A 23,760-nucleotide genomic window follows, 5' to 3' on the forward strand; every position below is an offset into this window, starting at 1 on the left:
TCACATCTGTATAAAATAGCCAATTAGCATGCTAATTTCCGAACACTTCTATGTCCCTGCTGTCAGAGAAACAAGAAAAATCATGCATGACAATTTGTTTTTCTTTTGATCTCACTGGTGTTTTCTACTCATTGATAGCAAGTACTAGTTTTTATTTAGCCTGTTATTCCAATAAATACTTTGCTCAAATGTGCTTCTACTTTGGTTCACTTGTAGATCCGAGGTATCTGGTACCTGGCACCTGGTTAGACTGCAACAAATCTGCATGATTTAAAAATTTAAGAAATCTTATTGTGACATTGGGGAGGCGTGTGGTGCAGTGGGTAGTGCGTTGCAGTTTGGATCAGGGGGTGACAGGTTCAAACCCTGGGCAAGACACTTCACTCTAAATTGCTCCTGTGGGGATTGTCCGCAGTACTGAGTATGTAAGTCGCTTTGGATAAAGGCATCTAACAAGTGAAATGTAATGTATCTTGTTTCTTCTTCATAGTTTCCCCAGTCTTCTGTCTTCGTTATTTTTTTACTTTTACTTTTCTTGAATGATACACCGACCTGCTTTCTCCCATTTGATTGAATGCTTCCCTGTCTATCTCCTCGTCTCTTCATCTGTGTCCTCTGTTGTCCTTTAACGCTTCGTCCTTCACAGTTAATTGCATTCTCCGTCACTCCTGTTTTTTTGCTCATTTTTGTCTTCCTTCCATCCTCCCACTATTCCTCTAAATCTTTACACCCCCCCCCCCCCCCCCCCCCCCGTGTTTGGTTATAACACACTTTCATGAGGGTTTTTTGTTTCTTTCCAAAGTGTCAATCCCTGATAACTTTCTGTCGCTCTGGGAGATGCAAAGTCACAGTGCGCATCATTTGGAGTCACTGAAATGTTGTTAGACAAGTCAAAACAAATATATATTTTTGTTGATAATGTTTCAAGTTGGTCTGGTTAAAAATTCAAGTTACCAAAAAGATTATTCAACCTCTCATAATGTCCCTAATCTCCACTCAGATAAGACACAGCTCCCCTGCCTTTCTGCCTGTGTTCACCTCAGATCTTCCTTGCTGTTATGCCAGCCAGGTGTCCAGATTATCACTCCAGATAGGCCTGTGTTTTCTTTCATAAATACTGACATTTAAAGTGGCGCACTGGAATATCTTTTGGCTCTTGTTTTGCAGATTTGGCATCCTCACTCAGCCCTGATGCATCTGCAAACGTGCCTGCAGACTGTCAAAAAGATCACTATCGAAGGCATAGATAGTGATTTTTTATTAATGAGAACCTGCCTGATGAAATACAGGAGAAGAAACAAACATGTTAAAAACACACATGAAAAGGTCATTGCCGTCGTGTTTCTTTGCTATTTATAAAGATTATTATCACAGGGTAAAATGCGTGTTTATGGTTATTTCTTTAAAGCTATCATTTTGCTCTCAGCCAATAAATGGCTCTTCAGTTGTATTTTCAGATTAAATAAACAAAATATAACATGTTAATTAGTGAGTCTTAGATGTGCTGGTATGCAGATTTTGACTCAATGATTAAAACAAATCCTTGAGGCCCAGGGAAATATCTAGCAAGAGCATTAAAGGCGCACCAAACACCACAAGAAGACCCCTGCTGTTCAACATTGAAGCCTACCTCTCATGGGGGCTGAGAGCAAAGCCCAGCGTGGTTGGCAGTAATTAATGTAGCTTTCTTTTCCCCTCCAAGGGCAGTTCTGTGTGTGCTGTGAGACATTGGTAATTCTGACTTATTGCAATATCCCCTAGACTACCAGGACACTCATTGATTTCCTTTGCCGTTCGGCTCTTTTTCATCCTCATTTTCGGCTCTAACTTCAAGACTCTTTATGACTCACAGGGTCGAATGTAGTACCAGGTGCATTCACCGCCCATTAAGGTTCCTCTGATTGATTGGTGCCACCCAGGGAAAGCCGATACGCTGTCTTTGGATGTTGATTTCCTTTCCCTATGAAACACTTCCTTTTGGTTGGTCTCTGCATTTTTTTTGAAAATCTGGCGGTGCATTTTCAAGTTGGATGTGACCTTGGGGCTGTGAAAAAGCACTGAAATGTGACTATTTATTTCCATGTCATTGTGATAACTGGAAAATATATTTGTCTGCTTCTTTTACAGCCTTAGCAATGATGTCTGTTAGTTATCATTTCACACAGGTGCATCTATCTTGAATTGTTTCTAAATGTTACTAAAGAAACGGTACAGATCTGACGTCCACAAAATCCAGAGCGAGGTATTGGAATAAAGCTCTTGCTTTTTACCACTAAGCACTGTGCTCACGTGGCAGACGTGCTCTTCAGTGAAATGGTAACACTGGGTCAGAGCAGTAGAGAGCTCCGGGCGGTCTCCCTTCTGAGGGTCTGAGAGGGATTCAGGGGCTTCAGAATGAGGCTTTATGGGCTTGTTGTGCAAAGAGAGAGAGTGATTTGCAGCATAACCACCATGTTCTTAAAAAGCTCTCTCCGTCCACTCGCTGCTTCACTATTTTTCTCTTTGTGACACTGGTTACTTTCTTCTTTATATATTAACGTCACAAAATTAAGTGTTTAGTTCCCCCCCCCCTCTCTCTCTTGGTCTGTTTACAGCATCCAGACACAGCCCACTCCCTGACCCAACAGAGCGTACAAGGAACACTGTGCCCAGAAGGGAATTGTAGTTAATGCCTTTCGGCTTGAGTCCAGCGACAAAATACTTCTTTAATTGCTTCCCATAGCCCTTAGCTGCAGTGTGCTTCCTCTCCGATTGTCTATTGATGCAAGTGCGAGTTAGCACTGCAAAACCAAAGGCAGTATCCTAACGGGATCCGTATTGCAGGAAGTTTGTTGTAATCTTTGGTTCCACTTTATCAAACTTGGTTTATTTTATTATTCTATTCTGATCAGTTAATATTATCCCTTATACTTAATCAATATGTTTTGCTTTACTTTTAAGCAGATTTGATGTATGTAAAAATGGCTTGTGTGCATTCACGTTTGTGGATACCTTGGCTGCCTTCATTATTCATTTATCTTTTTTTCCCCCGCCCGATCGCCTCAGTGACTGACAGAAGATTTAAATTATTTTTAAAATCATATTTAATGTGGAAAGAAGAGCAGTGGTTTGGAGTGGGAGGCCTTAGGGGAAAGGATTCTTCCTCACTGTAATAATTGAGAGCATACTGTGGAAGAATGCACTTTTTTATTTATGTTCTAGAGTTGGAAAAGCAAGGCTATCTTTAAGATGTGAATTATGATGTGCAGATGTGAGGAGAGGAGGGGAGGAGAGTGCCGAAAAGTAAGTCCCCTAGAAGACAGCGCAGGCCTCGGCTCAGCCCATCTGTCACTGTCGTCTCTTCACTCACTTCAGAGGGAGGCTTCCCGTTCATGCAAAAACTGAAATGTTTGAAATTCGATTTTAAAAAGACACATGAAAGTTACCTTATAGAAACAAGAGGTGCAACATCCTACATATAAACATGAACAAGGTTATGTTTGACTTACCATATGATTTGGAAAATGATAATAATAATAAAGGTTAGGACATAATGAATAAAGTCACAATAACTACTTTATTATTATTGAATTTGTTCAATATTATGTATGATTCATTTTGTTTTATAAAAAGTGTAACAGTCTAGAGTAGACCCAAGGTTGTGATATTTAACTTTTTTAGGATATACTGCATTTATTTGCTTTAGAATTGTTCTGATATTCCAGAGTTTAAGAACAAAAATAGTATTGTAGTAAGGTGAGTCCAAAATATATGTAGATGAACAATAACATATATTTTTGAAATGTCAATTTCAGCATTAAGATTGTAATGTAACCCCAACATATGTACAGGAATTCATATAATTATGTATACTGTATATTGGTAATTAAAAAACAAGAAGTTACATTTAATTTGAAGATTAGCAATCGTTAAATGATACTAAATCATAATTTTTAACTTTCAAAATATAATACTTATAAATAGAAGCAATACAGTATTTGTCAATTATTACTCAATTAAATCATAACTAATTACAAATCAGTAATTCATCATTAAAAGACAGTACATTCTGTAAGTGAAGGTTATAATAATCCTAATAATTATGACAATTGCAGAATTTCCATAGATGCTAACTTCATGTTTGAATCATAGCAGATGCTCATTGTTTAGTTTAAATATATATTTGTATTTAGATGTACTATAAAAACACACTCGCTGTTTTCTCCCATTTCATTTTGTGAACATTGCATTATTTGTTTTAAATGACTCTTGTATTTCAATGAATAGATATAACTCCATTTTTTTTGTTTTTTAAACAGTACACATGTGGGCTGTTTTTACTGAGTTCATGTAATGATTTGATACTTTTTCAGTCAGTCAGATTTTAATTAGAGTAAGATGTCTGTACTCAAAGCAGCGTGATGGGGAAAGCTCTCTATAGGAGCATGTCCTCCTGCTAAAACTTCATCCTGATGGTTGTAATGGGTTATTATGAGGCTCCCTTTGATAGTAACGGTGCAGAGCGTCAGCGCTCAGTCTACATCTCTCCATTGATTAGTGCATAGTGGGGCAATTTGCAGCACGGTCAGAATCCTCCTGGCCTCTAAACGGTGGCCATGAGCATGGCACAGATAATGGTAATGGTATCAGACAGAGAGGAAATGGGGGACTCTCTTCACCTGTGTGTGTGTGTGTGTGTGTGTGTGTGTGTGTGTGTGTGTGTGTGTGTGTGTGTGTGTGTGTGTGTGTGTGTGTGTGTGTGTGTGTGTGTGTGTGTGTGTGTGTGTGTGTGTGTGTGTGTGTGTGTGTGTGTGTGTGTGTGTGTGTGTGTGTGTGTGTGTGTGTGTGTGTGTGTGTGTGTGTGTGTGTGTGTGTGTGTGTGTGTGTGTGTGTGTGTGGACGCTGCCCATAAGGACATGTGTTGTGATTTAAACTACTTTCATCTCACCACCAAAATGAATGCACATGTCCGCTGAAAGCTATTAAACAGAACTTTCTATTATTTATTTCACTCAAAGACAGAATATTGAAACTGAAAGAGTGATCGTCTCGTCCACAGTTATTTTTAGAGCACTGACTTCAAGCTTTGGCAGACGTTTAATACATTAATATTGCAAGATATTGCATGACAATGACTTTTGATAAAGTATCGTTGGTGCCGTTTTCAAGGTTGTTACATCCATCAAAAATAGCTCAAAGGATTTTTAAATGTTCTGCCAATACTGCGTGTATCTGCCAAATTATCCTTATAGTATATGATTGATCGATGCGGATAGCGGACTGCCTACACACACACACACACACACACACACACACACACACACACACACACACACACACACACACACACACACACACACACACATCTCCTCTTTTGGCACTGCAAAGAACTGAAGAACCAAAGCGTTTTACAGCATTGAAACTCCCCCACTATTATTTATTTCCTTATTCATTAATTCATTTATCTACAAAAATTAATTGTTCCAACTTTTTACCATTATTTCATTTTCAAATGTTTTACATTTATCTGTTATTTAGTTGTTTTGTTAATTCATCTAATTAGCTCAAGAAAAGCCTTTAAAAAAATTATAAAAGAATAAATAAATACAAATATATTACCTTTCTGCTGATGTTCACCCTTATCCCAAACAGTTTGAGGTTTAGGTTAAATATCTATACTCTTCGAATTGCACCATTAACATTAAATTCTGTTACTGAAAATGTTCCTCAAGTTAAGGAGTCGGCAATTTGCACATGAAATGGAGAAGTGTCCTCATTCTGTTCTGGAACTGCAGTCAATAATCCCTGCTCTGCTAAAGCCAGCTTAATGTGGTTTTACTGTAGGTGCCAGGGCATGGTCAATCACAGGGTGCGAAGGAATTCACCCCCTCCCTGCCACTAGTCGATAAGGATTGCAAATGCAGCGAGAAAATATTGCATTAGGGGAAATGTAAGCATAATTTAGAAAATGGTGACAAATCATACATACAATGTTAAAGAGCCAATACATTTAGAAGAGTCCACAGTCAGCAGAGCAGCTTTTCTCAGAGAAGAAATGTATGCCCTTGCTTTGGGGAGATCCAACCTCTCCATCCTCCACAAAGTAATTAGAGGGACAACAAGAATCGTCTCGCCTATGTCTGTTAATGATTTGGGAACCTTATTGCTGGGCTTGGTTTCATTCCAGGCAATCTTGCTCAGAGAGCTGCACTCAGGGCTGCCACCTATCAGAGAAGCCTTCCAACCTCGTTCTCTCTCACCTACACTCGCCAGACGATGACATCCGGACAAATGTATAAAGTTAGAAATATCTCACTGTTATTATGGAGGACTCATATTCAGTTGAAGAGTTGGCTTGGTTTAGGGCTGCTCTGTCTCAATCTTATGCAAAGGAACAAAAGTCTTCAACAGATTATTGTTCTTCGGCTAGAAATAACTTGTGGTCTACTTTGAGAGGAAGTTAGAATGTGTGTTTTCTTCTGTGTGTGTGTGTGTGTGTGTGTGTGTGTGTGTGTGTGTGTGTGTGTGTGTGTGTGTGTGTGTGTGTGTGTGTGTGTGTGACATTAAAGCCTTATTTTGACGTAAATTTGAAATCACCTTGTGGACTATATAGAATAAATACACTGCTATAATTCTAAAACAAAATGTCACCGTTTGGATTATCTACATCATTTTCAGTACAGGATTTATGAAAGTGTTCAAAAATATAACAATGCATGTATTCAGATATTAATTTAAAACAAAGCTGAAAGTGAGTTTCTTTTTATAAACTATGTGCAAATGACTGGAGATGAGAGGAAAGCAGCAGTAGAATAAGAGTAGGTGGGAGGAGGGGGATGCTGCATTATCAATTGTTCTTTAGGTTGTTTGAAAGGGAGGTTTTTTATGTTTTGATGTTGTTTTTTCGAACATGTTCATATCCATTACATTCAGAGTATGAGTGCTTACTGAGAAGTGAGGCTAATAAGAGAACAGTTAAAGTGCATTCTCTCTCTTTCTCTTTCTCTCTCTCTGTCTCTCTATCAATCTATCCTTGACACACACACACACACACACACACACACACACACACACACACACACACACACACACACACACACACACACACACACACACACACACACTGGCAATGTGTTTATATGAGTGTTAAGTGGGCTGTAGTAATTCGGAATTTAATCACACACAAATGCAGCCAGTTACACATTTAGAAGCGCATACTTATAGGTACACTCATGCCTGACTTTATACACACACACACACACACACACACACACACACACACACACACACACACACACACACACACACACACACACACACACACACACACACACACACACACACACACACACACACACATGTAATCCCCCATCATTCACACTCACGCTCACACAGCCTGAAGAAGAAGTGCTCGATAATGCAATGCACATCGGTCTTCCTCCCCTCTCCTCTTTTTCTGCTGTTCCCCTGTCATTTTTCATTTGCATATAGTTTACTTGAGAAAATACGCTTCTTTGCAGCAGACATAAGAGATGCATAGCTTTTGGGTTTGATTGACTTGTCTTTTGCATTTCTGTGTTACCTCATTCAGCCCTTTTTAAATGCATGTCCTTGGCATCACGGCTTGTGTTCCTGCAGGCACAGAGGGTCATACATCTGATATTTACAGTAGTGTAGATGTTTTGCCGCGAGGACAACTGTATTGGTTTAGGGAAATGCTTCCTGGATTACTTGGAAATGTGTTTCCATATCTGCTAAAGATTTCCCTATCCGGAAAACACGGTTGTAAAAAGGTTACAGAAAGCTACGGTATTTTGTATCCACTAAATGGGATTTATGCAGTGTGTTTCTGTGCATGTGTCTTTATCTGGCAGTCTTATTAGATCATGCAGCAATGATATGCCCTTCAGGCCTCGAGTGAAATGACTGTGCTTTGTGTCTCTGATGTGCTTTTGCCGTGCCCGCTGGAACTGAGCTATTCCTGTCAACCCTTTTTGTAATTTCCTCCCACCTAGACGGATTTATTGTCAAGAAAGTGGCTCCATTCACATCCCAGAGCTATCAGTTGTTCCGATTGGTGGTAATCGATTTCCCTTCGAATAAGCCTCCTTCTTCGTGACGCTTCTTGAACATTTCTTTTTGAGATTGAGATTGAGAAGCAGGATTGACTTGCATCTCTGCCTTCGGGAACGCTGATCTCGTCCCCTAAAGTAGGATCAATTGTCTGTCTGATTGTGACCCTTGATCCAGAGGGGCTTATCTTTTACGCTTGATTTGTGGCACCTCTTCTCTGCTAATGGTTCTACAAACTGCTCCCTGCAGCCATATTGAACCTCTTCTTACATGCAGCTCTCTGCACGTACTGCTGCATTTTTATCCCCTTTAGCATTTAGTAATGCCTTCAATGTGAGGGTGTAATATTGTATCTTCTTTAAGCGCAGAAACCTCTTGAGGGCTCAACTTGAAAAGTCAAGCGTGGGCTTATGGCTCCAATCAGAATGGGAAACTGGGAAAAATTTGCATTCTCAGAAATCTCCAGACATCAAGAGGACTTCAGTCCATGGCTCTGTAAAGTTGACCAAATTCACATACCAGCACTTTTTAAGCTGAATAATTAGCATATTAATTATGGTTAGTTCAGCTTGGTTTCCAAAAAACTAAGCTGAACTTAACATATTGTTTCAGAGCTTTGGGGTATTTTTAAATGAACCTGGGAGAGGCAATAAGGCATCATCTGTAATGTAATGTAATCTGTAATCATCTGTATCATCATAGGGCACCATCTGTCCTCTGCTTTTGGGAAATGAGACAAACAAACGTCATTGGTTATTTGACAGATGAGATGCACACTCAGTGGAATGTCAAGAGGAAATAAGGAGGTTGGGGAAAGGAAAGGTTGCCAGATGAAAGGACTTTGATCCCTGGAAAATACCCTCCGTTCAGTGGCAGATGTCATCAAGCACCTGGAGCTCTCCTCCCTGCCTCTGAGGCTGCGAGTATAAAGTGACACTTAATCGGTCCAGGAAATAAACACAAACTTCGTGGGAAGACGTCAGTGTCAGGGAGAGAGCTGCTTATTTGAAAGAACAAAGTCTGCACTCGTAAACAGAAGCCTTTTGTTTAACGCTATCAGGAGGAGAAAATGTTATTCAGGGGATTATATAACGCAGCGGATATATTCAATTAACACAGCTGAGTGGTCTCTGCACTTATTGGAAATCCTGTCATGTTCAGTGACAGTCTGATCTGCAGCTACATTTGGTTGTAAATGAGCTTCATAAACCATGCTGCATGAAATGTATACTAATGTGCTTAAAATATGCAGTGTTATAGTGTAGATCATGTTTCTTTTGTTCTCTCCGCTACATATGGCAAGTATTACAGAAATAGATGTGTTGAAAAAGAAAAGAAACAGCTGATTGCTTATTGTTAAATGCTCACATGAAATAAGAAACTAATATTTCAAGGTGCAGTGTTTCTAAGTGCCGCTCTGCTTCACACACAAAGCAAGTGTAATGTTGGTGTGAAACTAGCTCTTTAACAACACACCATTTCAGCAGCAACCCTCGGGAAGCGGTGACATTAGCATGAATTAATCACTTGTATGCAAATCAGCCTTTGAAAGCAGCAATCACACCAGTGTTTTTCTTTTGTTAGCCAGGCTGTAACATCGGCAGACGCTGTTGAACATCTGATTATTATATTGTGTGATGATGTTGATTGGCAAATTTGCTGCTCCTGGAAAAATAAAGGCAGGTGACTGTGTAGCAGTTTTGCTGTAGCCCAAAATAGAATAGTAACACCATTTTCAGAAGCAAAGCAGAATGAAGTATGTGTAAACCTGGCAAAGAGAAGTGAAGAAGCTTGTGTGAATGAACCGAAGCTGGACTGTAGTCGGTTGATTAGCTGTAAATGTGTCTGCGGCAGATCCTATTCTAGATCCTGGTGGTCCCTCCTAGGATTAATACTAAGACCACCGTGACTGTAAGCTATGAGGCAAGCAGAGGAAGAGAAGTGGCAGGAGAGGAAGATGCAAAGAACAATGGGTGCAGGTCCTGCCAGGATGTATAATGGACCATGTCATTGAGCCCAGGGAGGGGTTTGCTTATAAAGCGTATAATTCTTACTCCTGACTTCAGTTATTATTTTAATTAAGCTATATATATATATATATAATTTATTTTTTAAACACACAACTACTCATAAGGGTAAGGGTGGGAAAAATTCCACTGCGGTTCCTCCCTTCTCTACAACTCCACAGAATGCCTTTATTTTTTAACATCTTTCAACTTATTATTTAGTTTTTACGGCTAGATTTGGTTGTGTCTCAACAGTCTCTAAGTACTGTTTTTTGCATCATCAGGCAGCTGTTTTCATTTTTTTTTTAAAACACTGCACGTTACCTGCTCAGCATCAGACAGCTGACATTCAAAATTACAGTAATCCAAAGAACATAATGGAGCAATTAACTGGACATTTCCCTCAGGAGCTGGTGGAGACCAAAAATAGAGAAAGAAAAGTAAGTATTAGACTTACTTACATTCATCAGGTGACCTAAAAGACAACTAAATCTATGCTAATGTTGCATTGCATCTGCTGGATGTGTAAATAGGCAACTGTTAGCTAAACATCTGACCAAATAACTTTAAAATGTTATATTTCAATGTTGTTTTCACAACTCATTTCTGCTGCCACTGAAGCCCATACAAAGTTTTATCAAGTTTAACCAGACGTTTTTCCAAAGCCAAACGGACCGCATTCATTGATTTAATGCAGCCAAATAATTGCTGTGCTGAGATGTCGATGAGCAAGTCTTTCATTGCTCCATTTTCTTGTTTCTGAAAGTCAAAATACTTTTTTAATTAAATAATGGTTTGTGCTTTAGAAGAAATATAAAAAATGATGAGGGATGTACAGTAGATTACACAACAAAACGTTTCCAGACTTGTTTCAGACAAATCGTTGGTAAGGGTTCAGTAAGTAGACCGCACTGAGATTGGTCCATTCCATCAATCTCTATTAATAAATTAAAAAATTGAGCTGAATCAAAAAACAGCATTTTGAAACTACTATGATGCCAACGTTAGGCTCATCAAGGGACATTACAGAAATGGAAAAACCCGGTTCACGATGTGATTTTACCTCACAGTAAAAAAAAAACACATTATACCAAGATGCATGGGCACACCTAAGGTTGTTAACCACAGTTAAATTATTAGCTGTTAGAGTTGAAAAGTGTCTGCGAGCGCTCCAACCTGTTCCATGCAGTCATAAAGAGGGAAACAGTAAGACGGCTCCCATTAGTCTGCCTGGCAAACACTGAAAAACACCAATTTGCAAAAGATCTTCAAGACCTTGAATAGAGTCAATACCAGTAATACCAGAAACATTACAGGCTCATTTATCTGGGTGAACCCTAGACTATGACAAGATTATATCAACCAGAGTTTTGTTTCACTGCTATTCATGTTTCCTATCCTAATTAATCCAACCAATCTCTGTCTCCCCTATGTGTGCCTCTTCAGTTTTTAGCATATGAAGTGTGTAGGCTGTCATTGTGTTATAGAGATCAGGGGCCGTATTCACAAAGCATTTTATCTTACCGCTAGGAGTGCTCCTAACTCGCGCTAAAACATTTTACGTAGGAGTTTTTTCTTAAAAGTTATTCACAAAGCCGCTGAGACCTACTCATACTAAGGATAAATCACTAAGAGTGAACTAAGAGTGACGCGCCGTTGCTATGGATGACGTCGATTCTCGTGCATGAGTTTAGAAGCGGTCAGTACGGTGATTGGTTGTTCAGAGTAGGCGGTCTCGGTGAAACTCATCCGCAACATCCCACAAACGAGCCCACTAAATCACCGAAAAACAAGGAAATAGCCTAGGCTAGAAATGTATTCCTATCATATAGTTATGGACAGTGCAGTTAGCAGAATACACGCATAATGACAAGTTTGTGCAGACCACGATAATGACGTTGTATATGCACGTTAAAGAGAGAGCAAACAATAAAAATACGTAAATTACATTAAATCGAGGAGGCAATTAAAAGCACCCTGCAAACTATTATCCAATGAGCATATTTCCAGCACTTAAACACTTTCAATAACAGCCCATACCGCCGTTCAAGTCTCCCTATCATGATGAATGAAAACAATCTGCGTGTTGATGGAATGTACTTTCTTTCTATTGACGAACACGTCCTCATCTTTTGATGGCGCAATTATTTTTATGTGCGTCCCGTCAATAGCACCGACCACACCGGGCATACCTGCATTGCCATGAAGTTGGCTTTGATCATGTGTAGTTGTTGATTGTCCAAAGGAAACCGGATAAACTGTTGGATGATATGTGGTCTAGAGAGCGCGTTGATGGTTTGGTTTATGGCACAGCTGACTGATGGTTGCGATATTCCTAAATCGTCGGCATTGCAAAGTTGCATTTTCCCTGTTGCTAAATATCGTAGTGTTGCCAAACATTTTATTTCCGGACTAATCGGGTTATTCCTGTTAGTCGGGGATGTTATTGCATCCCGCACTAATTCCACAACAAGTTTGATACCCTCACGATTTAGCCTATATCTCTTGATCAATTCACAGTCTTCCATTATCTCCAAAACATTTCGTCTCTCAGCCATTTTCAGATTCTTTGTGAATAGGTCTTACTGAGTTAGGAGTCCTCTCGAGGACTTTTAAGCTCTCCCAGACTTAGGTGCTACTTTTAGGCCTAAAATACTTTGTGAATTGCTCTTAGTGAATAAAATTAGGAGTCCTACATTTAAGACTGACACGCCCATTATGCTTAGGAGTTTCTCCTAAATTCGCCAGTTAGGAGCTACTTTTAGCCCTAAGATCCTTTGTGAATACGGCCCCAGGTATAAATCAGCTGTTTACACAGGGCCAGGAAGAGTCTTTTTATTACAGGCGGCTTGTTTTGAACAGCGGGAACACTGGGGAACACAATGCTCTCCGTCGTCAGCGCCTCCAACCATATTCCTGCCACTTCACTGGTGAAGGAGGTGCTTGATCTTGAATGCTGAAGGCAATATATTTTCTTTAGGGTGAGCTGCAGCAAAACATCTATATTGTCCACTTTATAGGGGTTAAGTGATCGTTCACATTTTAGAGAATCGTACGGCTTAAAGGTCCCCTATTATACTGTTTTATCAATATATTATAGTTTTCAGATATATACAAAAGATGTCTCTGAAGTGTTTGGCTAAAAAAAAAAAACATATCATGCATTATAGCATCCCATAATCCCCTCTGTTTGAGCCCTGTTTCAAAAGTGCTGATTCTCTGTCTGTTACTTTAGATGAAAATAAGGAGCCACTCCCCACGCCCCTCTGAGAGATATCTGGTTAAAAAGAACACAATGGTGCTCTAGGAGGAGATTCAGGGGATAAGGTGGGGGACGTTACCTTTGTTGGTTATTGGCTAATGGTTACACAACCTAAAAAAACCTTATGACATCACAAAGTGGCCAAAATCTTATCAGCTAATTTTCAGACTTTTTTCTGGTTTTTATATAAATGGATCAGGACAGCAAGAGAGGGGGTATTTTTTCCTGAAACTTTCAGAATGTCTTTACACAGAGGGGACACGTGTTTATGTATAAAAGACAGGGAAAAGTGGATTTTGCATAATAGGTGACCTTTAAGAATGCACAACATGTAGCTAGGAAGATTGTGTTTGCAATTAAATATGCTGAAGATGGACCACATTATGCTAGAGGAGATAACGGTCCAATCAATCCAGACGATGAAAGCTTTGTGTATTCAGATGCATCTTAATTTGTTTACTCATCATGCAGATTCATTTCCCTGTCATAATCTGTATCATCTTCCACCGGTCAACCATAAACATATCCGTGGGTTGTTGATGCTCAAGACAATAAATCAGGCTTCTGCGATCCTTCACTCTAACAAGGAACAGGACACTGAAATGTTTGCTTATCACTAAATAAGCTGCTTTGTCTTGTGCTTTTACAAAGAAAATCAACATAGACTGCATGGATTTCAAATCATTTATTCAAGCATTAGTAAACAAAAACACTGACTGATGGACAATAAGTGTTATTGTTTTAAGTAAGGGCTGAGGCATTGCAAACTGATTGACTGAGAGGCTATTTGATGTGCACTTTAAATCAAGGCCTCATTAAGTTTGACAGAAAAGCAAAAGCAATTAAACATCTACTGAATTAAAAAGCAATAAATGCAGAAATGTGGCAAATCTGTTAAGACTATCTGAAGGCAAAATAGGGTGTTTATTTTTGTACATCTTGTTTAAAGACATGCTATGCTTCAGCTGAGTTGGATCCTATGGATAAATATGATACATACAAATATGCTCTAGAAATAAAACACTGAATATGAAAAACAATAAATCACGAACTCTTTTTTGGTCAGCATTATAGTGCTCCTTTTCGGGTATGGCGTGTTTACAGAGACATGTTTTGTAAATAATTGTTATACGTAGAGTTTGTGCATACTATGAACGGAACAAAATGAAATAGTGAGGCTCATCCGTTCACAGCAATGTTGCAAATGTTATTCTCTTGAATAAATGTTTATTATGTTATTTATCACTTTTTATTTTACAACATGTATTCTGGTACATCATCTTTTTTCATTTCGGAGTCATGAGTAACTATTCTAGCAACTTGTAAACTAATAATATATCATAGTTAATTGGTTAGGGACTGTACAATAATCCCCCCACACCCATTTTCATTGTCATCAATTGTTTAATTAACCAAACACAAATATAATGTTTCTTCTACCAAATCATTATTTCTATTTTCATCAAATTAGCCAATCTACTCCACAATCTGTAATCCTTCCCATCCTGTCGACTGTTCCAGGATCAAAGCTCTGACTTGAAAAAACATTTATCCTCTGTGAAATAAAAGAACCATTAGTCTCTAACTTTTACTTTAAACCACCATATGTGATGTTACATGAAGCTTAACAATCATAAATCCTTCCATTTTCTGTTATTGTGCTTTTGTTAAAGTAACGTTTTATTAGTCCTGTGTCTCGTCTGGTTTGTTACATTTACAGTAAAACGTGGAGCAGGACTGAGGTTCACAGACGGATTAGATGAAAATATGATGTGTCACCAAAGCGGGAACCTGTTTAATGTTTAAAGGATGTCCTAGCTGATGAATCTGTCGGATCTGCCCGGAGAGAAAGCCATGAAAATGTAGCCGGAAAGGGGGGGAAAGGAGGCAGCTGGAGAGAGAAAGAGGGGAGAGCGTTTAAAGAGGGATATTGTAGAAGAAAAAGGAGGGGAGGGCGGAGGTCAGAGCACAGACGGGAGGGGGGGTGGATGCGAGGGATGAGATGAGGTGATAGGAGAAATAGATTACAGGAGCAGATGATATATGGAAGTGAAAAGACAAAAGAAGCCTGGAACAAAAAGAAATGCAGAGAAAGTAGGAATCGGGCGAGGAGGGGGAGGTCAATAATACATGTGAGGGTACAGCAGAGCTTGTTCTTTTGCAGACATTGGAAAGACTGATATTCTGTTTATTTTTAGGTAGATAAAAATGCCAGAGAAACAAAATAAATTGAGCTGCAGAGCTTTCACCAATTGCACTGTTTACCCGGTTTCACCTCAGCATAAAATATGCTCTCCACATGAGCTTGGCGCCGTAAAGTTCTTTGACTCTTTTTAACAAAGATTTGCATAAAGATATTGAATGTGTGTGTGTTGAGGAAGACGTACGGTTTAAATCACTGCAGAAATGTAATAATACTTTAGACGTTGGCAATATAATGTTATATAGCATGAGATGATAAATGTGGAGTGTGTCATATATTGCACTCTACTGTTTAAACCATGGTCGCTTTCCTTTTAATCAACCTGATTTTCTATTAGTCCATTGTTCGCAATCTTGCATACCATTGAGCACGGAAATACATTTTTATATGATTTTCCCATCAGTATGATTAAGTACTTTGATTTGTCCAAGTACTAAATTACTAAGGCATTCCCACTTGCTATTGAATACTTGATAGTAGAGACAATTTATTCATATCACGTCCTTCCATAAACATAAAGGCCTATATATTCTTTTTTAAATTATTTTTAATCGTGTTAAAAAGTGTTTTTACATTTTTCCCGGATTTCCTTTAACAAATTCAATGAACAAAGATAATAATCGTCAGTATGCAATATTTTCACTTTTCCTCAAGTAAACACTTTAATAGCCCTTATTTTAAATCATTGAATCAAATCATTATCCTAAAAATAAATAGAGTTTTTTACCCTCTTGAGCCAGAGAACAAGCAGCCTGGAACAACTTTTTAAAAATGCCAATGCACTTTCTCTAAGGATTCAGAAAATGTGGGTACTCAAAGGGGACGTTTTTTGGATTGGCCACTAACTTTCATAAGAATGAATGGGTTTCGTCTCCAATGCCGTATCCAGTTCTCTTAATGCATCAATGATACATGCTTCATGTCCGGACATGAATATTCCTCCCAGAAGGCTCTATCCAGTGCAATGGATGCTTTCCCGGGTGTCAGCACTGAATGGGAGGTGTGATTATGGATGTGTTGCTGTAGAGTTGTTAGACCCTAACCCTGTCATAGTAGAGAGACTCCTTTAACATAAGTTGTAAATCAAGTAGCTTGTAGATCATTGAGCATATTTTGCTCTTTATATGACAGCTTTCTGCGTAAGATCCACAGTTTTTCCATTTGTCAAACTAATCCACTTGAGCTTGCATTGTAATCCGGCGAATTTGTCGTTGCTCTGGGAGTTGGCCGCCAAATCACGTCTGCGTGGCTGCAGCCTTCAGCCTGAGTGATGGGCTCCGAAGTGGTGAGACGGTAAGGGGGGTGGAGGGGAAAGGGGTTATTTAGGTGCTGCATCCTCAATCATTGATGTGATGTCAGCACAAATCTGTGTTGTCACCGCGCTTGGGCCGCTCACTGCGAGAAAGAGAAGAGACGGGTGGCTCCGTCTGCTGCTGTCAGAGTGATGTAACCACGTCTAAAAGAGAAGGAGGAGAAAGGATGAGGAGGAAAGTAAGAAGAAGAGCTGGGAGAGAAGAGACAGCATCAGACCAAGGGCAAAACACATGAATAATAACAATGATAAAATAAGGACAATTTTATCCAATTTTATAAATATTCTGGGAACAACAAAAGAAGCCCAAGGCGATATGTCCATTCGAAGGACATGTATAAGTCCTCCGCAAAAACATATTTCAAAGTTTTTTGCATTACTTAAAGTTCAAATTTAGTTTGTGTTAAAATGATAGGTTTTGCATTTGACAACCAAATAGAATAGAGAATATGGAGGCAGGTGAAAGGTGGATTGTACAAAGAAATCATTTCAATCATTTTGAATGACCATCAAAGATCCATTGTGTACCTTTACAAAGTACTCCAGGAAAGAAAAGCTTTTCAAACTGAAAGAACGTCGGTTCAAGGGCACACTTTCACAAGCACATCTAAAACAGAAACCATTCTTTCACAGTCAGTGCTTATTTATAGTCAAAACTACACACTTATTAACATGTCTTTGTTTCCCAAGTGGTTTAGTATCCAAGCAGTAATTAATGTTACAAAAGCAGTCTCTTTTTAAATCCCCCATTACAACAGATTTACTTTTTACTTGATCCTCAATAAACTTGATGCTGAGCAGCATTCCTGGAGAGTGCTTCATTCACATATACTATGCAGTGCACTCATTCTGTTAAGTGTTTTCCCTTGTCTTCTCCATATGGGGTCTTGTCTCTTTAATAAGCTACACATGCTTCAAGCCTTACTGATCGTATCGCATTGGACCTAATGGTCCACAAAAATGCCGTCGGGACTTTGTCTGGAGAGGTATGAAGAACTAATGGGTGAGGCAGAAAGACTTACATCTCCTTGCTGCAAATATAGCTCGTAGGTTGGGGTAAACTGTCTCCTGTGCAGTGATATTCAAATGAGGAACTTTCTGATGCCAAATGTATTATTGATGGACTGAGAGTGTGTTATAATGTTCCAGGGATTAATGGTGGCTATAAAATTAAAATCCCAATTCCTTCCCCAATTCAATCAAAGAGACACAATTCCCATACTGTAGATTTTTTAATGTCACCTGTTTAACTTCACATATTAATGACATGCCAGTGATTGCACTTTTCAAATGTGTTCCTTTGAAAGTTTTCTGAAATGTGCATGATTCCTGTCATCACCAGCAGATGTGTTTTTTTTTTTTAGACAAAACCTGCATAGCTGTTTCCCCCATGCATCCAGTCGTCATGCTAACCTTGTCAGAGTTTGGTGTGCAGGTAGCAGACGCAGATACAGATGCTGAGTCAGCGAGAACATTTAATGGTTTCATTGAAATGGCAGGCATGGATTTGAGAAGACAGGCAGGACAAAAAGACAAGGTCATGGCAAACGGATCTAACTGAACAAAAGGACTGGGCTAAGACATGTGATGGACTTATGTGGCGGTTAATCATCGAAAACTAATCACAGCGGTGCAGAAAATAACAAAATGGCTGAAAAGCACACAAATGCAGGAAGTAATGTGAGCCAGAATAACAAAAATAAACCAAGAAATCCTTGAATGAACTAATGAATGAAGAACAAAGGAGAATATGGATCAGGACATGATAAAACTATGCAAGCCATCTGCTGACTTGATCTATTTAGTGTATAGACATCAGACAATCTTCTCATCTAACACTAAGCGCCATTATTATCCCCCTAGTGATATCTAGGAAAACGTTAAATTAAAGGCTCAAATTGATGTAATTTGTGCCGAATGTCTTGATGTGTCTCTACTAGAAACATGTCTCTTTCAGAATATCCCACTTTGAGACAAATCTACTCGCTCATGCACACCCAGAGGTCATAATTGACTCGTGCGATCTCAAAGCTCTGGCATGATGATAGTTTGTATAGATCTTCTCTTCCTAGAAGGCATTTTGGGATCCATTTTTCCATCTTCTTCCTTCTGTTATCGCCTCGTCTCTGAATGGTGTTTTTCTTTGTGTTTCTTCTCTGCCTCTTTTCAAATAAGAGATGTGGCTGTGTGCTTGGCTTTCCAGTTTGTTGGATCCACATTATAGTCTTTTGTTAAACAGGAAATACTTTTTGGGCTGAAAAGATGGAGTCTTCAATTCAGTCTGGAATGAGATTGAGGGGGAAATGCATTTAAATTGACAATAAAAAGATGTTGGTGAATTCTAGAGCTCAAACAATTCAGCACAGCCGTCAGGAAATGACGGTTATCCAAGGTGATTTTTTCAGATTGTTTAGTTTTTTACTTCAAGTCATATGTTACACTTACATGGAAACAAAGAAAAGCCACACATCCTCATAGCTTATGAGCTTGAACCAGGTATTGTTTGATATTCCTGTGAAAAATGACACAAAAAATGCAGCCAATTAATTTCCTGTCCATAACCTATAGATTAACACTTCAATCTAGACTTCACTTGAATGTATGCAAATGAGATAGTGGGTATATATACTAGGATGTAGGACAGCGAATTAGAAGTGGTTTTCTACAGATGATATCTGGGTCCAGCATAAATGATAATAATAGTAATCATAATTTGTACTATCAATAACGAATAAGAAATGTGTGGGAAATTCAAGGGTTCTCTGGTTAGCAGTCAGCACTCCTAGCCTAAATTCTTGGCAGATGCAGTTTCAGTTTTATTTGTCATCCCAATTCTAAGTAGCCTACCATCAGTGTTTGTCTTAAAGCCAACACTAACAGGCCTACTATCCATCAACCTTTCACGGTGACTTATAGGATGTCTATCTGCTAAAAAGCCTGCCCCATGGTTCCTCCGTGGGGTGTGGAAAACAACTTCTAGGTCGTCCTAACTGTTCAAACTGTGGAGAGATGAGCTTCCAACGGAGACTCTCTTAGCCAACGCAAATAGAACCAATGTGAATTTTAATCTCACATGCACTCAGTTTCTAAACTGGCAGATCTGCTGCTGCCGTCCTGCAAAAGTGGAGTCTCAGCTGGAGATGATTAATGACTATCAACTATTTTGGTCTCTCTGTCTTTCTTCTTCCTCTTTTACTCACACAATATAATGTTACTCTTTTGTGACGCTTTACATATCAACGGGGTACACTTTCTCCCCGTCTCTCAAATACAAACACTCACATAATGGAGAAATGCAAAATGCCGTTAACTGCGGTGCCTCTGCTGCAGTGTTTTGCATTTTTTAGATTAAGGATTGCTGATTCTGTTTTCTCCAGAGAACATAATCCCGATTTGAAACAGCCATCTGTTTGTTCAGTCTGTCACTTTCACGGTAGACGACATGTTTACTGTTTGTAACTTGCTGTTCTTTTCTTTCTCTCTAGGGACTCGCCTGTGAGAGGACGATATGAAGGTAGCAGGCTCCCTTTGGATCCTTTGGTTTGTCCTTGTGGTAAGCTCTTATTTTTGCATTCAAGGAGTGCTGTAAGTCAAACATACTATTATTTTCCCGCCTATTATGTATGCTGCACACGTGTGTTTAAACATAGCATTCCATTTTCATTAAATGGACATGTAATATGTTGAGGTCTAGTGGTTTTCTTTCTCAGCAAAAAATCTCATGATTAATTTTCACTTACCATTAATAATTATTAATTATAGTTAAAGCTCTGCTTGTTCATTACAAACTTGAATGACCCCAAAGAAAGAATATGTGATTTTTGACTGCACGTGTCTGCATGTTCTTATATCTGCATGTTCTTATATCTGCTCTATGCAGATAAAACACAGCTGATATTTGCATTTTCCCTGTATTTAAAGATGGTTTGTATATTTACATTTATTGAAATGTTTGTAATGCACTTATATCTAATTTTGAATATGTAGTGGGTTTATCATTTTGGATTGCGTTGTATTGTGCATCTGTGGTACTTCTGGGACTTTCTTCAAGGAATGTATTGCAAGGCATCAGAAACGGCATCCGCATAACCTCCATGCAACCGAAGAGGAAGCATTCACAGGCTTCATAAATGCTCCATGTGCCTATTAAAAAGTGCACAGTGTGGCATAATTCCCCCCACTATCAACATGGTCACAACAGTGCACTTTAGTCATGCAAGCCACATGACAACATTCAATAAAACATGCCTCAACAAATACATCTCCCGATTAACCTAACCATGTAAAAAATGAAGGCTACAATGACTTTAGACCTCTGCCAACTGATGTCAACGGCGGCCCTAAAATATACTTTTAAAAAGGAGAAGCTAACGGTTGTACAATGCATCTAACACATTAAGATAAACTAAAATGTGCCTTCTTGTTATAGCCAATTTGTTTATTTTTTAATAGGTTAGGATATTCTACATTCCGATATACAGTATCTGATCCAGTGAAAACATCTTGAAATAGTTAGAGAATTTAAAAACGTAACACTGAAAGTTTGATCTGTACCCTTCAAAATAAAAGTCTCTGCCAAATCCACATTATAGTTTTTTGCTACGCCCCTTTCATACAAATATAACCAAATCAAAGAAAGTTGTTGACGTTCCTGCGATAATACGCCACAGTCCCACACATAGTACATTAAGCATTACCTAAATCCAGAATGTAATGTCAGGGTATTGAGGGTTGGAGTAGGAATTGATGTGTTGTGCCCACCAAATGTGCGGTCTTAATCTGAGTCGCTTGCCAACGAAATGTAATGAGCTTTAAAGGTTGATTCATATTAACACGGGGCATAGAGTGTTTGAGAAATTACATCAATGGGTTTAATAGGGGTGTTGCAATCATCAGTCAAATATGTTAACAGAAACGTAATATTTCACACTTTGGCACCATGTTATTTAATTCAAAAAAGATACTGATCTGCCTAATGAAGGGTTGCTGAAGGGTTGATAATTAAATAAATCACACTTCCAAATGTGTTTTTGATGGACTTGCGGTTCTCTTTACAAATCACAGCACACCTATTTGCTTAATGAGGTTTCTGTAATAAATGGAAGTTTCAACACCATGGCTCTAGATGTTGGAAATCTCAGAGATTATATTTGTCTTGTCTCTGACAGGCTGAAGCTTTTACTGGTGAGGTATTTATCATGAATCAATGTCCCTTTTGGAAAAAACGGTTGTTCCACTATCCCTCGGTGTCGGTGTGAAGTTTGAATTTCCTTTGCTGTTCAGCTTCAAACTTGACATTGAGGTCCAGAATAGTATCCCTGCCAATGGTGTATGCCTGATATACCTGTGCTGTTCTGCTTTATGTTTCTGTACTTTCTCTTATGATTGCTCTTGTCATATGTTGATTTAAGAAGAAACGTGAAATGTAACAGGTGAGAAGAGTCTTTAGAGTACATCTTTCTTTTCTCATCTGTTGATATTGGTGGTGGCCTGGTGGTCGTATGTATGACGTCATTTACTTCAGTGTTTGGAGTGACATCATATGTACGGCTGCTAAACTGCTACATGGGACATCGGCATTCTCACAAAAGTCACTGTATCTGTGCTTTGCCTTTTTACAAGCCTTTTTCAGACAGGTAAGAATTTTATTTTGGTTTTACGGGAATTCCATTTGCCTGCTAAAAGACACAAGGGGAACAAGGTTTGTATTTTAATGTGACAAAACTGTGGAAAAATGTGGAGACAATCCGACATGCAAAGTCTGAAAATACCTTCAATAATTCAGAAAATGCAAGTGCATGAGCCTGGTTCTCTGAGAGGCTTACATTTAAAAGATTTGCGAGATAAGTCAGACCAAAATGGGCTTTTTATCCCTCAGTGAGAAGCATTATCAAAGTCAGCATTTCACACTCAAAGATTCTTCCTTTTTAATGCAACATGCAAATATTAACAATAGAGCAGAGATAAGTTTAATTTGAAGGAAATCAGATTCTTAACAGATCTTCCAAACACACTTTAATTGGTTACATGCATCGTGTAGATAAATCCTCATCAGAACAGCTTTGAAGAAGCTTCAAACACTTTACATGCTTATTCTTTCATTTAATGTTATCTTTAGTAAGGGTGCATGTCTAAGCCTGATAAGACTGGGAATCTTTAGAAATGTAGCCAACATCATCAAAAATAATATTTATGCTTAAGCTTTTACAGTCAATGCATTTAGATCAAAGCAGCAAACACACAACAAACTCACTAACAAGTCCCTATCTACACAGCATACTGTTTTCCAAGTCAAACATGTTTCCCCCCCTTTCTTCTCACCCCTCGTGTTGTCTCCACAGCGCAGGGTGGCAGGAGTTGCTGAGTCAATCTCAGACCCATCACTCAGGCCTGGGCTTAGCTTGACAGATGGACAGGACCAGGCGGTGAGCCAGGGTCAATATAAATGTCTTAAACTGTCCAACCGAGACCAGCAAGAGAACAGAACCGGTGAGGCCCGAATCATTTAAGTCCTCTTGAGGCCAAATTGATTACCTGTAGGAGAGCATCCCAGGTGTAATAATGTTGTAAGGCGGTGGATGAGAGCAGATTACTGTTGTTATTCTTGTTAAAGGTAATGATAGTGTTGCGGGTAGAGTTTTGTCTTACAGCATTTAGAGTGGAAGCTGTAGCTGTAGAGAACTTATGTTACAACAAAAGACAGAAAATATGTATTTGTAATAACCCACTCAGTGCATTTTCTCTTCTTTTTCTATTTCCTTTCAAGGTACGTTCTGTGGGCGTATGTGGGATGGCTCTTTATGCTGGGATGAGACTCCAGCTGGGACGTCAGTAACACAAAACTGTCCAGATCACCTTGACCCGACTGGTAAGAAGAGATGTTCACTTCTGGCAACATTAGAAAACAAGACTCTTGAACTTTGGT

At 38.9% G+C, this 23,760-nt stretch overlaps 1 protein-coding gene across 1 annotated transcript in view; it reads left to right on the plus strand.

Annotated features, from left to right (window-relative positions):
• Positions 1–23,760, plus strand: part of calcr (calcitonin receptor) — a 53,143-nt gene that overhangs the window by 4,591 nt on the left and 24,792 nt on the right. The window contains exons 2-4 of the mRNA XM_079654698.1: positions 20,321–20,388; positions 23,177–23,324; positions 23,602–23,703. Of these exons, the coding sequence (XP_079510824.1) occupies positions 20,344–20,388; positions 23,177–23,324; positions 23,602–23,703 (295 nt within the window). The 5' untranslated portion in view covers positions 20,321–20,343. The remainder of the gene's footprint in view (positions 1–20,320; positions 20,389–23,176; positions 23,325–23,601; positions 23,704–23,760) is intronic.

This window comes from Notothenia rossii (assembly GCF_949606895.1).
Source record: "Notothenia rossii genome assembly, chromosome: 10".
In the NCBI taxonomy this organism is placed as follows: Eukaryota; Metazoa; Chordata; class Actinopteri; order Perciformes; family Nototheniidae; genus Notothenia; species Notothenia rossii.